This window comes from Podarcis gaigeae, assembly GCF_964106915.1.
Source record: "Podarcis gaigeae genome assembly, chromosome: 13".
In the NCBI taxonomy this organism is placed as follows: Eukaryota; Metazoa; Chordata; class Lepidosauria; order Squamata; family Lacertidae; genus Podarcis; species Podarcis gaigeae.
This window is the reverse complement of record NC_139689.1, coordinates 19552272-19566349: the sequence shown is the minus strand read 5'-3', so window position 1 is coordinate 19566349 and position 14078 is coordinate 19552272. Positions and strand designations below refer to the sequence as shown.

At 46.2% G+C, this 14078-nt stretch overlaps 1 protein-coding gene across 2 annotated transcripts in view; it reads left to right on the top strand.

Moving 5' to 3' along the window:
• CACNG7 (calcium voltage-gated channel auxiliary subunit gamma 7) overlaps positions 1–12295 on the top strand; it is a 40422-nt gene extending 28127 nt beyond the window's left edge. For both annotated transcript variants that reach the window (XM_083707828.1, XM_083707829.1), the window contains 3 exons: positions 412–552; positions 5647–5792; positions 10184–12295. In XM_083707828.1, coding sequence (XP_083563954.1) covers positions 412–552; positions 5647–5792; positions 10184–10441 — 545 coding nt within the window. In that variant the 3' untranslated portion in view covers positions 10442–12295. The remainder of the gene's footprint in view (positions 1–411; positions 553–5646; positions 5793–10183) is intronic.
• Positions 12296–14078: the final 1783 nt, after the last annotated feature.

Genomic DNA, 14078 nt, shown 5'->3' with positions numbered 1-14078 from the left:
TGAGTTATTTTATGTGTGGAGTATTCATCTGTGATGTCTGTAAGATTCTAGAAAAAGGGCTATGTTAGTTTAAATAAACAGAGTTTGCAGAGAACCAGGCATGATTTTGCATCCAACTCACTGAAACCTGATGTGTGTACTGTGGGGTCATTTCTAAAAGAAAGAGTTCCAGTTTAAGCCCATCTAGAAGCCCCAGCCTTTTCACTCCTAAAGGAATGCATGCAGCCTGTGGTTACTCAGGAAGTAGGGGGAATATATATTTGTGTGCTCAGGGGGCTTTCCCAGGAATACAACACATGTCAGAAATCTGAGCATTCAAACCTGGTTCTAGGACTGTGCTTTGGTGAAGAGGATCGACTCAAATTTAACTTAGAAAATCTGACTCTTCTCTTTCTCTCTTTCTCTTGGCAGAGACCATCCGCACAGCCACCCCTTTCCCTATGGTCAGCCTCTTTCTCGTCTTCACAGCATTTGTCATTAGCAACATCGGACATATCCGCCCCCAGAGGACCATCCTGGCTTTCGTTTCAGGAATCTTCTTCATCCTCTCTGGTGAGGTGTGGGGGAACATTCATCAGAGGGCAATTTATTCCTGGAATCTGTGTGCTAACCATGGCATTTGGGATAGCTAAATAAATCCTGTGTGGTAGTCTTCAGAGTGGAGCAGGGATAGGTCATGGCAACAGGGGGACTATAACCCTTGTAGTGGGGTGGTGGCTTCCGTTAAGAATTGACAAGCCACAGAGTAGCCTTTCGCAACCTTGTTCTGTGGGGATTCTTAACACGGGTGATGGCCCAAGCACAGAGGAGGTCCATAGTCCTAGGCCGATAGGAAGGAAAAGCACAGGCAAGGATCAGCACCTTGGAGAAGGGTCAAGGTGTGGATTTCAGGACCATGGTCAGCAATCATGCAGCTGAGCCAGACTGTATACATTACTGAGTCAATGCCCTGAAGCACCTAATAAATAGTTCCTCATAGCCTCGCTTAGCTACTACACCATATGAATGCTTCATTTGGCCAGTGAGGCCAAAGTTTTTATCCTGCAGCCATTGGCTGCTTCTTCTAGGCCCTGGGCTTTCAAGCTATGGGGATCTCTTCACAGAGATCTTCCAATCCTCTGAAATCTGTGGTCCAGCCTTTGGTGTCTGTGGCAGGGGTGATTCCTCAGGGTTCAGGGGAGGAGAGGTAGGCTGTAGTGACTGTAGCTCCACATGAGACTGTCATCATCTGAGGACTGTGTCTCTGAAGATTCCTAAGGTAAAGGGACCCCTGACCATTAGGTCCAGTCGTGGCCGACTCTGGGGTTGTGGCGCTCATCTCGCTTTATTGGCCGAGGGAGCCGGCGTACAGCTTCTGGGTCACATGGTCAGCATGACTAAGCTGCTTCTGGCGAACCAGGGCAGCGCATGGAAACACCGTTTACCTTCCCATCAGAGCGGTACCTATTTGTCTACTTGCAATTTGACGTGCTTTCGAACTGCTAGGTTGGCAGGAGCTGGGACCGAGCAACGGGAGCTCACCCCGTCATGGTGATTCAAACCGCCGACCTTCTGATTGGCAAGTCCTAGGCTCTGTGGTTTAACCCACAACGCCACCCAGGTAGTCTAGGGCTATTTTGGACCACAACTCCCATCACTTACCAGCTGACATGGCCTGCTATAGAGTTTAGAATGAGCACTCGCCTTTTGCCAAGGAAACCATTGGTCCACCTAGCTCAGGTCCAGGGAGCCTGTGGTCCTCCAGATATTGTTGGACACCCAGCATTGCCAATTAATGGAGATGATGGGAGATGTGGCCCAACAACACCTGGAGGGTCACAGTTTCCTCACCCCTGATCTCACTGGCAGCGGTTATCTAGGATTTCGGACAAGCATCATTCCCAGCCTCACCTGGAGATGCTGGGGATTGAATTTGGCACTTTCTGGTGCTCTGCCCCTGAGCTATCACTCTTCTCTCCAAGACAGCTTCAGCAATGCTCTCTTCAAACACCCTGAAGAAGCACCAATTAGAAAGGAGCTGGGAAAGGTAGCGATATGCCTTCCCTGTTACACCCTTTCTATGCCTCCCCCCACCAACACTTATATTTCAGAAGCCAGGAGCAAGGTCCTACCATTATTTTTTCTACACCCCAAATCCAAAGTCCAGCAGTTTCATGCCCGGCCCCACTCCCCGAGCCATATTAATAATTTTCTTATTATTCCAAGACTTCCTGGCATTCTTTCCATCCATCTTGGTAAAAGCAGAACTGAAAAATTACAGAATTATTACGATAAATCACCTTCTAAACCATCATCTCAAGGCAACTTACATATAAAATTTAAAAGTTTTTTTAAAAAAACCCATAAAGGGCAAATGCATTTAAAACAGACACTTGCTATAAAGACTCATTTATCCAGCTAGATATTTAGAAACTGGATGCTGGCTTGTACAAATGTGAAGTTTCTCTGTGTCTAGCTTTTCTCCTCTGATGCTTTTGCCTGAGAATTGCTAAAGCACCCACTGTATTTTTGCAAGAGAGGACGACAGGAAAAAAAACCCAGAATTGCCTCTGGCTTCCCTGCCCACCAGCTCCAGCAGTAAGCAGCCATCACTTCAGAAGGCAGGTGAGCTGGCGTTACTGCTGAGGCCCGGGGGGGGGGGGGACACACAACTCCCTGGCCAGCATGGGAGAAGGAGGAGATGAAGCGGAGGAATGGCAGCAAAGCAGGGAGCAAAGAGCTGCATCCTGCCGCATCCACCCTCCGCTTTTGTCACGCTCCAACTCAAGCATGACAGAAGTGCCAGAACACAACCGAAGCACAAAACGGCCTTTAGATTTATGACAAAAGCCCAGGTTTGTCCACTTCTGCCTCCTCCCTCAGACCATTTTGCTGCCATTGCATTCGCCAGTGCGGGAGGAGGGGGAAGAAGAGGGAAGCGGGCAGGGCAACCTTAGGCCCACATCCATACTGGGGTCCGGGGGGCAGGACCAGAGGAGGAGGAACAAATGGTGCTGCCTGCCTGTGCATATTTATTAAAACATTAATACAATAAGTAGCAACAAATACAGGTAGTAATAAAGCAGGGGGTCATAGTAGATGGCCAGCATGATGTAAAGGCTAGAGTGCTGGACCTGGGAGACCAGGGTTCAAATCCCCACTCAGCCACAAAGCTCACTGGGTGACCTTGGGCTGGTTGCTGCCTCTCAGCTTAATCTACCTCTCAGGGTTGTTGTGAGGGTAAAGTGGTGAGAGGAAGAACCATGAAAGCCACCTTGAACTTCTTGGAAGTAAAGGTGGGGTAAAATGTAATAATGAAATACAGGGCTGGTGCATCCCATTTCGTAGGGATGCGGGTGGTGCTGTGGGTTAAACCACACAGCCTAGGACTTGCCAATCAGAAGGTTGGTGGTTCAAATCCCCGCGTTGGGGTGAGCTCCCATTGCTCGGTCCCTGCTCCTGCCAACCTAGCAGTTCGAAAGCACATCAAAGTGCAAGTAGATAAATAGTGGAAACGTAAACGGCGTTTCCGTGCGTTGCTCTGGTCCGCCAGAAGCGGCTTAGTCATGCTGGCCACATGACCCGGAAGCTGTCCGCCGGCTCCCTCGGCCAATAAAGCGAGATGAGTGCCGCAACCCCAGAGTCGGCCATGACTGGACCTAATGGTCAGGGGTCCCTTTACCTTTACATCCCATTTCACCACTTCAGATGAAATGGGAAGCGCTGCTTTCCCCTGCCCCTGTCGCCACCACCTACCTTCTCCTGTCCTGCACCCAGCTGCATCTGAAGCAGCACTGCCACCGGCACTGATTTTGGGCAAGGGCACACTGATTTCAGGTGAGATTTCACTCCAAATCACACGAGATTTTGTGTGCTCCTCAAGTCCCCCCCCCCCAATTTCAGGCAAGATCTTACCACAAATGGACGTGATCTTGCCCAAAATTGGCACCAATGGCAGTAGCGCTTCTCCATCGCTAGTGGAGGCAGTGGGGCAGGTGGGGCACCCATGGGCGTGTCAACTGCAGGGTTTCTGCCTCCTGAAGCAGTAGCTTTACCCCGTATAATGGCTGGGCCAGTTCTGATAAAATATATAATAAAATAGTAACCCCCCCCCCCAAAAAAAAATTTCCAAAGCCTTGCAGAGCCAAATCAGTTCTACTTAGAGAATAAGTGTGTTTAATCTGTCATCTGGAGGGGTGGAGGACAGAGGGGCTATGGGGGCCAAGGCAGTGGGGCCAGGCAAGTGAGGCTGAACAAAAATGTTATAGTTCTAATTGCATGGCAAGGGAAGAATGGATTGTGGAAGGCAATTGTTGGAAGTTGGCTTTCTTCAGTTCAGATGATATTAAGAGTTGAAGAGCAATGGCTGCAAGGCAACCCCAGAAGTAAATTTGTGAGCAGCCGAAAAGGGCAGCACTGGGCCCTTAATGGGAAACAGAAGAGCGGCACATAGGCCTGTCTGTGATGCTGCAGCACAAGCACAGTACGGCACCGTGCTGCACTACTGAGCCAGCTGCATTTTAGCACTCTTTCTCTTTGTCACATGCTGCTACGACCAAGAAATGCAATGCAGGGTGAAGCTATGCAGCTGAAGGGGTGCAATTATGTAGATAGGAGCAGGCTTGATTTACAGTAGCTCTGGTTGTCTTCTATATGATATAATTAATAGACAGAAATGTGGGCATGCTGTTGACCAACACCACCCAACACATATAGTCTGAAAGGAACCCATAAAGGGGTGATGTGTGTGCATTTGTGTGTGTGTGTGTGTGTGTGTGTGTACATGCACACACTGCGGCTGGTTGCAGTGGCATCTCTGCTCTGAGCTAAATGTGGAGAGTGAGGTAGGTTTGTGGTACAACATAAGAACCGAGGGAGGTACCTTATACAGTGGTACCTCAGGTTACATACGCTTCAGGTTACAGACTCCGCTAACCCAGAAATAGTGCTTCAGGTTAAGAACTCTGCTTCAGGATGAGAACAGAAATTGTGCTCCGGCAGCGCTGCAGCAGCAGGAGGCCCCGTTAGCTAAAGTGGTGCTTCAGGTTAAAAACAGTTTCAGGTTAAGTACGGACCTCCAGAACAAATTAAGTACTTAACATGAGGTACCACTGTACTGAGTTTGATCACTGGTCCATGTAGCTCAATACTGTCTACACCAGGGGTCAGCAACCTTTTTCAGCCGTGGGCTGACCAGACCATGTGGAGGGCCGGACTATATTTTGGACAAAAAAAATGAATGAATTCCTATGCCCCATAAATAACCCAGAGATGCATTTTAAATAAAAGCATACATTCTACTCATGTAAAAACACACTGATTCCTGGACCATCCGTGAGCCAAATTGAGAAGGTGATTGGGCCGCATCTGGCCCCCAGGCCTTAGGTTGCCTACCCCTGGTCTACACTGACTGGCTGAAGCTCTCTCCCTGGGTCTCAAACTGAAAATGCTGAGCCCTACCTAGATATGTCAGGATTAGAACTGGGACCTTCTGGCGCTTGTGAAGCAGGGGCTCTGCTACTGGAGCTGTGGCTCCTCCCCACAAGTGAGGCCTTTATGAACAGCGGAAAATAACAGCCTCTTCCTTCCTTCCTTCCTTCCTTCCTTCCTTCCTTCCTTCCTTCCTTCCTTCCTTCCCACCCCTCTCCCTCTGTGCTCTTTCTGCAGGGCTCTCTCTGGTGGTCGGCTTGGTTCTGTACATCTCCAGCATCAATGACGAAGTGATGAACCGCCCCAGTGGCTCAGAGCAGTACTTCCAATACCGCTACGGATGGTCCTTTGCCTTTGCTGCTTCTTCCTTCTTGCTCAAAGAGGTACACTTCCCAGCATTTATTTATCTATTGCATTTTCATCCAAGGAGCTCAGGGTGGTGGACATGGTTCTCCCCACTCCCATGAGTCCTCACAACAACCCTGCGGTGTAGGTTAGGCTGAGAATTTGTGTGTGGCTGGCCCAAGGTCACCCAGGGAGATTCATGGCTAAGCGGGGATTCGAACCCTGGTCTCCCACCTCAAAGTCCGGCACTCTAACGGTTACACAACACTAGCTCCCACACTGCACTTCTTGCACATGTGCATGCGCAAACACACACACACACACATGCTCCTGACTCCCAATCTTGAATCACAGATTTAAATTTTGGCCAAGGGGTAAAGCAAGTTTTCCTTTGCTGGCCTCACAGGGCTTTTAAGGCCAGAAGGCAGAAAGGGTGTCCACTGTACTATTGCCAGTCCATGTCCTCATTAGGAATCTAACAAGTGAGACCACCACATCTCCTATTGCTCCTGTTTAGGGTTCCTGCCCGTCAAACCACCTAAGCGGGACAGCCCAGTCTTCCACTCCATCAAGTTTAAAGTTATTTTTATACTGGATCAGATTGTTACTATTAATGTTTGCTGTTTTTTTTTATATATTATTATTATTATTCTATGTATTGGAAGCCACCCAGAGTGGCTGGGGCAATCTAGCCAGATGGGCAGGGTATTATTATTATTATTATTATTATTATTATTATTATTATTATTATTATTATTATTATTTATTCTGTTTCTTCCACTACCCCTCAACTGCCACCAATATACTTTTATTTTATTTTAACTTCTGCAAACTTTGGAGTTTCCCCAAGCATGATGACACCCCCCCGCCCCCCATTATGGCTACAGGTTGGTTTCAGGGGACAATTTCAGTTTTGACTTTTGCTGCAACTTGACTAGGGATTATTAACAGGGCATCAGAGTACTGCATTACTCCTATAAAATATTCCCTCCCAGCTAGGGATGGGCACACGCATCAGTTTCGGTTTCTCTTTTTCAATGGTTTCAGTTTTCCAGATCAATATGCAATTACTTTTTAAATTTTTATTTTTAAAAGTCCACACTTGAGCAAGTACACACTTGAGCAAGTAGTTCCCCTTAATATCATGCATCTTTGTGTGTTTATTTCAGAAATATATGCACATTTATGCACACTTTCCCTCAAACGTACACATTTTTGTATATAGCTGAAGTTTGCACCACAAAATTCAGAGGTGTTAATTTTTGATGGCTACCTGTCCACATGTTGTTTGGGGAAGTGAAGGTTAGGTAGATTCCCATCAAAATACGAACTGAACCGAAATTCTCCCCTATATTCAGCAAAGTCTCTCAACCTGCAGTAAGGATACAGCAGTGAGCCACGCTGCAACAGCTACACTGTTGATTACTAATCTCTCAAGCCAACCTGAAACACATGACTAAAAACTAAGGATAACATTACAGCTGTGTTGCAAGCTACTGCCCCATGTTTGGTCAAACCCCAGGCTGCAGTAAGGTTCTACCTCTGGACAACATCTCTCAACAGCACTGTAGGACTGTTGCAAACTACTTAGAGGTTAAAATGTCCCCTGGCCTCCAGCCTTCTGTGTGAATGTTACTTCAGGGCTGCATTATAGCCAAAGCCTTTCCTAAACAGATATTATATTAGGTCCCAAAACATGAAGGGTTTTAGAGGGTAAGAAAATCCCTGAATCTGAGATTGGCACATCTCCCTGACAGGAGAGACTCGCTTTTAACAGGATAGACTCGCTTTTAGTCATACCCAGAGGAGGCCCACTGGCATGGCTAACTTAAGTTCTACTTAAAATTAATGGACCTATCTTGACACAACCCAAGTCTCCTTGTCTATGACAAGAATTAAAGAAGGGGCTCTACAAAATATTTTTTAAAAAACCTCAAGTCTACCTTTTCCAGCTGGCAATGTGAACCACATTTGCTTTGGAATTTATATTAGCAAAAAAAAAATCTTTAAATGTTTCACACTGAATAAGAATTGCATTAAAAAGAACAGGAGCTCTTTCGTCTTTGCTGCTACCTTTTGGAGTTTTGCTGTGTGGGTGGGTGGACACAGTGATGCCCAATTCCAGTTGCATTAACATTTTGGATGTTATCCACTTATACCTATGGGCAGCTCTTACTTTCACTTTTCTCTGAGGACATTTAAAAATAAACTCAGTAGGAACCAGGAAATTACATGTCCAGACAAAAATGATGTCCTTTTTATCTCTTTGTGCCTCTTTCTCCATCATCTTTTCATGCATTTCTCTCCAGCAAGGAGGGAAACAGAGCAGAGAGCGGTTCTTGCCTTCTTTCACACCTGCCCGAGCAGCAGAGTTTTGAAGTTTCCCTAGTTGTTTCAGCCACATTCCCCTCGCCCCTTGCTCCTTTCAGCCAGCCAGACCATTCCACACACACACCCAAAAACACCTTCAGTTTTTCCTGCCAACTGATTCAGTACAGTGGTACCCCGGGTTACATACGCTTCAGGTAACACACTCCACTAACCCAGAAATAGTGCTTCAGGTTAAGAACTTTGCTTCAGGATGAGAACAGAAATCACGCTCCGGCGGCGCGGCAGCAGCAGGAGGCCCTATTAGCTAAACTGGTGCTTCAGGTTAAGAACAGTTTCAGGTTAAGTCCGGACCTCCAGAACGAATTAAGTACTTAACCTGAGGTACCACAGTATTCTGAAGCTACTGGGTTGGAAGGGATTCCCCTTAAGTTTTGCTTGTTTGTTTGTTTATTTGCTTGTTTGCATTCTGTACTTCTACAAATACTGGGCTTTCAAGCATGCTAATACTTCCTATTGTGCATGGATGATTCTGTTTTGTCCTCATAAAGACTGGCACTCACCCCCCCCAAAAAAAAACATTGCTAAGAGAAATGTCGGTGCATAAGCTAGCCCTGACTCTCCCAGTAATTCAGCAGCAGCATAAGACATTGGGCCAAGCTGGACATGACTATGGCTGGGGGAGATATTTGATTCAGTTTGCATTTAAATGTGACTCCACCTAAATTGCGCTTTCAGAAACAGCAACTGCACTGAAACACAGCCATCCAAAATTCGCGTGATTCCGGAATTTTGCAGTGCACTTCTCCAGCCAAATAATTTGTACAGGAGTGGATTTACTAGGGTAAAGTGTGCATAAAAATGCATATTTTAGTGCAAATAACATACAAAAAAGCATTATATTAGAAAAATTGCTTTGCCAAAACATGTAAATTAGGAGAAAGCCACACTAAAATGTGGGTCAGTTTTCATGAGGACTCTTTCTTTCTTTCTTAAATACAAATTGATGAGGAAAAGTGATGAGAAAATAGAATAAAAGAGAAGATAAAACAGTGAATAAAACTAACCAGGATAGATAAATGAAACCCTCTTATATGAAGGCAGCATATTTCTATGTTCCAATTGCTGAGGAGTAGCAACAGGGGATAGATATCACCCTCCTCACCTGCTTGTGAGTTTCCTAGTGGCATTTACTTGGCAGCTGTTGAAAACTTGATCTGATAATATAAGGCAGTTCTTACAGTTTAATTGGTGGGGTGGGGGACAGGATATTTCAGTGCCGATTTCACAAGCACACATCCTCCAGGCTTGAAGAAGGCTTTAGCATAGTGCCTCTAGTGGGCCTCCTTCTAGGCTAGTGGGGCCCCCAATTGGTGCCTGAGAATTGCCACTTTAATTTCCCATATTGCTCCCTATCTCTGAGGCACTGTGGAAAATTAAAATGGTGGCCATTTGTTGCTGAACACAGGGGTTGGGAGTTGAAGGATCTTCAATACACGTTGAACAGAAACCATGAAGGAAGTTCTTGGTATGTTTGGCATGAGTCAAACATCTATGGGCTAGGATGATCATGCCCACTTACAAATAGCTGAGTATCATCACAGTGACCAGCAGAATGCTTTATGGCCTTAAGTCTACACAAGCTTCAGTGTTACTTGTGCATGTGCGCATTCCAGAGCATGACTCCTCATGCCCTGAAGGCATCCTTGAGTGGGATGAAACTAGATGCAGTGAATCACAGGTGAGCTACAACGAGCGACATGAGTTACAGACATAACACATGCACACACATTTATTTGTTTATTACACTGTGGCCCCACTTTCCATCCAAGGAAGTCAAGGGGGCCTGCATGGTTCTCCCTCTTCCCATATTATCTTCACAGCGTGGTGGTAGGTTAGGCTGAGACACTGTGGTTGCCCCAAGTCCACCCAACAGACTTCAGGGCTCTGCGAGAATTTGCACCCTGGGCTCCCAATACCTAGCCAAGCACTGTAACCGCGACACCACAACATACTGGCACCATAACTTGTGAGACCATATGGTTGCATCTAAGGGGTATGTCTTGTTCTTGATATTTCCCTCTGTAACGGCTCTTTGCAGGGCGCAGGGGTGATGTCTGTCTACCTCTTCACCAAGCGCTACGCTGAGGAGGAAATGTACCGCCCTCACCCAGCCTTCTACCGGCCACGCCTGAGTGACTGCTCCGACTACTCCGGCCAGTTCTTGCACCCCGAAGTGTGGCACCGTGGACGTAGCCCCTCCGACATCTCCAGCGACGTTTCCATCCAGATGACTCAGAACTACCCACCAGCCATCAAGTACCCTGAACATATGCACATATCCACCTCACCTTGCTAGACGCACCAGAGAACGAGCTGGACAAGGAAGCCAGCTTTCGCTTGCAGACTATATCGTTCTACCCCAACCTGCCTAGGAGACTCCCCTACCAGTGTGGGTTGTCTTCCCCTCTCTAAAGACTCTTTACCACCTACTCTGCTAGAAATGTCCTCCCTCTCTCTCTCTCTCTCTCTCTCTCTCTCTCTCTCTCTCTGGTGGGAACTATTCAACCAACTTTTGAGATTGCCGGTGCCCCCCTCACCTCCCCTTCCGCCCTCTTGGAAACTGTCCTTATTTCCTTGCTTCCCTGGGAAACTACCAATTTGAAAAGCCCACCCCTCAAAACTCAAGTCATGCACACACCCTGTTCATTCTCCACAGAGCAGCGGAAAGAAGAGATATAGCTCCCAGTTCAGTTCTGCTGCCTCAGAATACTTCTCCTTTCACTCAGGTGGTTGGAAACCTTAGTGGGAAATAACTCGTGAAGCATGTTCCCCTCAACCTTCTCCCTGAAGAGGTTTCGACAGCAAGCAGGTTCAAAACCATCTGCATTTTTCAGATCTTGTGAGAGGAAGATGCCCAGAAACCATTTTCTCCCATCAATCCAATTCCTGAAAGGAGAGGGCTCATTGCCAACATCTCCCTCTGTCAAAACAACAACGAAGAAACAAAACTAGCTTGACAAGAAGTAATTGCTTTACCATTGTCATCATTCTCTAGTTTCCTGACTATAAACGACATCTCCTTGACATTTTTACCTCCATCCTTCAAAAGCCCTAATTATTCAGGCTTATCTACCTGACAACAGCCATCCTTCCATCCCAGCTTCTTAGGTGATGACAGGAAATACATTAGACTGCCATCTTGGTTCAACCAAAAATGACCAGGTAAAATGTAGTGCTATATTTTCCATTCCCCTTTTCATCTTGCCGGTTTGTGACATAGCTCTACAAATACTGCTATGCTTATTTGCCTCAAAACAACTAGCCCTGAGAGAAATACTCTATTCAGTTTATTTCTACCAATATCTCAATCTCAGTCAACCAAATTATAGCATGGAACTGTTCCCTTGCCGTTCTTCTGTGCCCTAAATGTCCTCCTCCCTCCCCAACACACACACACAAACCTGCTCCCTCTGTGCCTCATTCTTGCCTTCTAGGTTCTTACAGGAAATGACTAATCATCATTTTTGTATGCCCACAAATGACCAGCTTGGGCACCAATCCTGTAGGTTTCATTATTCTCTCAAGCACTTCCCCTTGGAACCCAACAGCAAAGTGCTGCACCACCATTTGGGGTTGGCTAAAATAAGGCCTTTTCCTGTCAGGAAATGTGCACGCCCCCACTCCCGTTTCTGTTCTTATTGTTGAAGAAAAGAGTCTGACATCTAAATTTTCTTCCAAGATATCGTACCATTTGCTTTCTTCCTGGCTCCACCTCCTGGCTCTTTCACCACCTTTATTTTTGTCAGCGTTTCAGAGAAGAACCCAATGTATTATCTGAAAAGACCTTTTTTAAAAAAAAAACGGTGCCCCTACAAATGAGACAACTAAAACACAATTATGGAGGGGTGAGGAAATAACTGTGTCTTCCAGCCAACAATGCCTCAAATATTCCCACCCCATCATTCAGTTGTCCATCAGCAAGGGGCCACGGCCATGTCATCGTGGTGCAAATGGAAACTCTTAAGAACTCCAGATGACTCTTTTTTAAGCATGTTCCCTTCAGTCATGATGATGCCACCTGGGGTTTATGAGGCTAAAGACTCAAGGGGAAAGGAAGAGAGAAAGAGAGAGAGAAGGAGGGAGGGAGGGAGGGAGAATTTATTATCCAGCTGTCAATCATCTACCACACTAGGGAGTAAAATTTGAACCCCTGTTTCCTTTCCCTTCCTATATTTCTCTTGGTTTTCCTTTGTTTTGACTTAACAGCTTATATTTTCTGCATCAGTTTCTTCTCGTCTTACTTTTATTTTTGTTTCGTTTGCGTAACAGTTTTTTCCCCATTTCCTCACTCACTCCTGTGTGAGTTTTTTTCCTTTTTGTACCCTTCTTAATTTTTTTCTTTTCACAACATTTCACCTTCTTGGGCTTTCTGAATTATTATTTTTGGATTGCTAAACACACACACTCATTTCCTAAGGATTCAGTGTGCATAATTCTCTAGTTTTCCTCTGCTTCTTCCTTTCCCCCGCCCATCTCATTTAATTCCTCTTAACATTTTGTGCATTCCCCACCCCCACCCCTTTCATTTTGAAACTGTCTCTTTCCTTTCCAGTTCCTCTCTCTATAATACTCCGCTGCGCCTTTGCAACTCCAGCTCCTGCATATGGATACTCTGTGGTTCAACCAAAGAGGGAACATGGTGCAGGAAAAAAAGAAAGGCTGACATGAATTTTGAGTAGAAGAGGGATGCTGACAGGACACACAAAAAGTGGGGGGAGGGGAGGAAGCTGCTGAAGAGGGAAACCTGAACGGAAGGAGTATGGGAATGGGGAGGGAAATAAAAAAAGGGGGGGAAGGAATGTGGTGGAAAAATTGTAAGAGGAAAATGGCAAAGAAAAAAAGGGATATTACTGGATGTAAGATTGAATAGAAAGAGAAGGCTTGAGAGGGAAATCTTGCGGTGTTTCTGGCTGCTCAGCTCAAACTATTTTCACTCTCCCTGTAAAATTTAATCCTGCTTTACCCCCCCCCCCCCAGTTTTGCTTCAGCTACAGGAAAAGGCTGTTGCTCAGTGAGGTAAATGAGCCTACTTTTCAGGCAGAAGACCGCAGTATCAGTCTAAGGGGAGGCGGGGTGGCAGCTGCCCCCCCCCCATCAAGTAAAACAATAGAAGTACTTAACTGACCGATCACATTGGTCCTGCCCCCTCCCCAACAAAAGTTCTGCCCACCCAACAAAGTCCTCCCCCCCCCCCCAAAAAAATGTTGGCTATGCCCTGGTAGGACTGGAAGTCTTCCTGCCTGAAATTTTGTTGCCCGTTGATGCAGGGCATCAGTCTTCAAGCGGTGGGTTGGGCACCTACTACAGAACCACAAGCTGATCTAAAGTGGGTTGAAACTTTGGCACGACTGCCATACAAATATATGGTAAAAAAGAAGAAGAAACTGGGCCTCCCAAAATCCATGTTTGGTTGAAAGATGGGTCCTAAGTTTGAAAAAGCTGGAGGCTACTAGTATACTGACCTAGATGGACCAAAGATCTAACTTGAGCTAAGGAAGAATTAGTGTTTTCTCCCTCTCTTTCTTTCTGCCTGTCACCAGCCTCTTTTCCTGTCACACTGTAGTAAATTGAGTGATGGGAGAGGACTTCCGCTCCTGTCCTTTGCAGGGGAAAAGGTGGGGCAGGAAATGACATTCTTGTTAGACTGGGCTAGTCCCACCCCGTTTCCCCTGGGGCATTCAAAGGTTTAAGGAACGGCATTCTGTGAGGCACAACGGGAAAAAGTTTCACTGTGTTTGCAGGCAACATTGCAATATGGCTTCCTGTGAAGAGGTGTCATGCTAATGCATGGATTTCCTCGTGGCACTCCCCCCCCCAGTCTTCCCAATCTGAAGCAAGTTTTAGCACCCACTATGTCAGAATTCCCTTGAGAAAAAGATGAATTATCCTTGGATGCTATAAATGCAATCACAACATGGACCCATCTTACACAG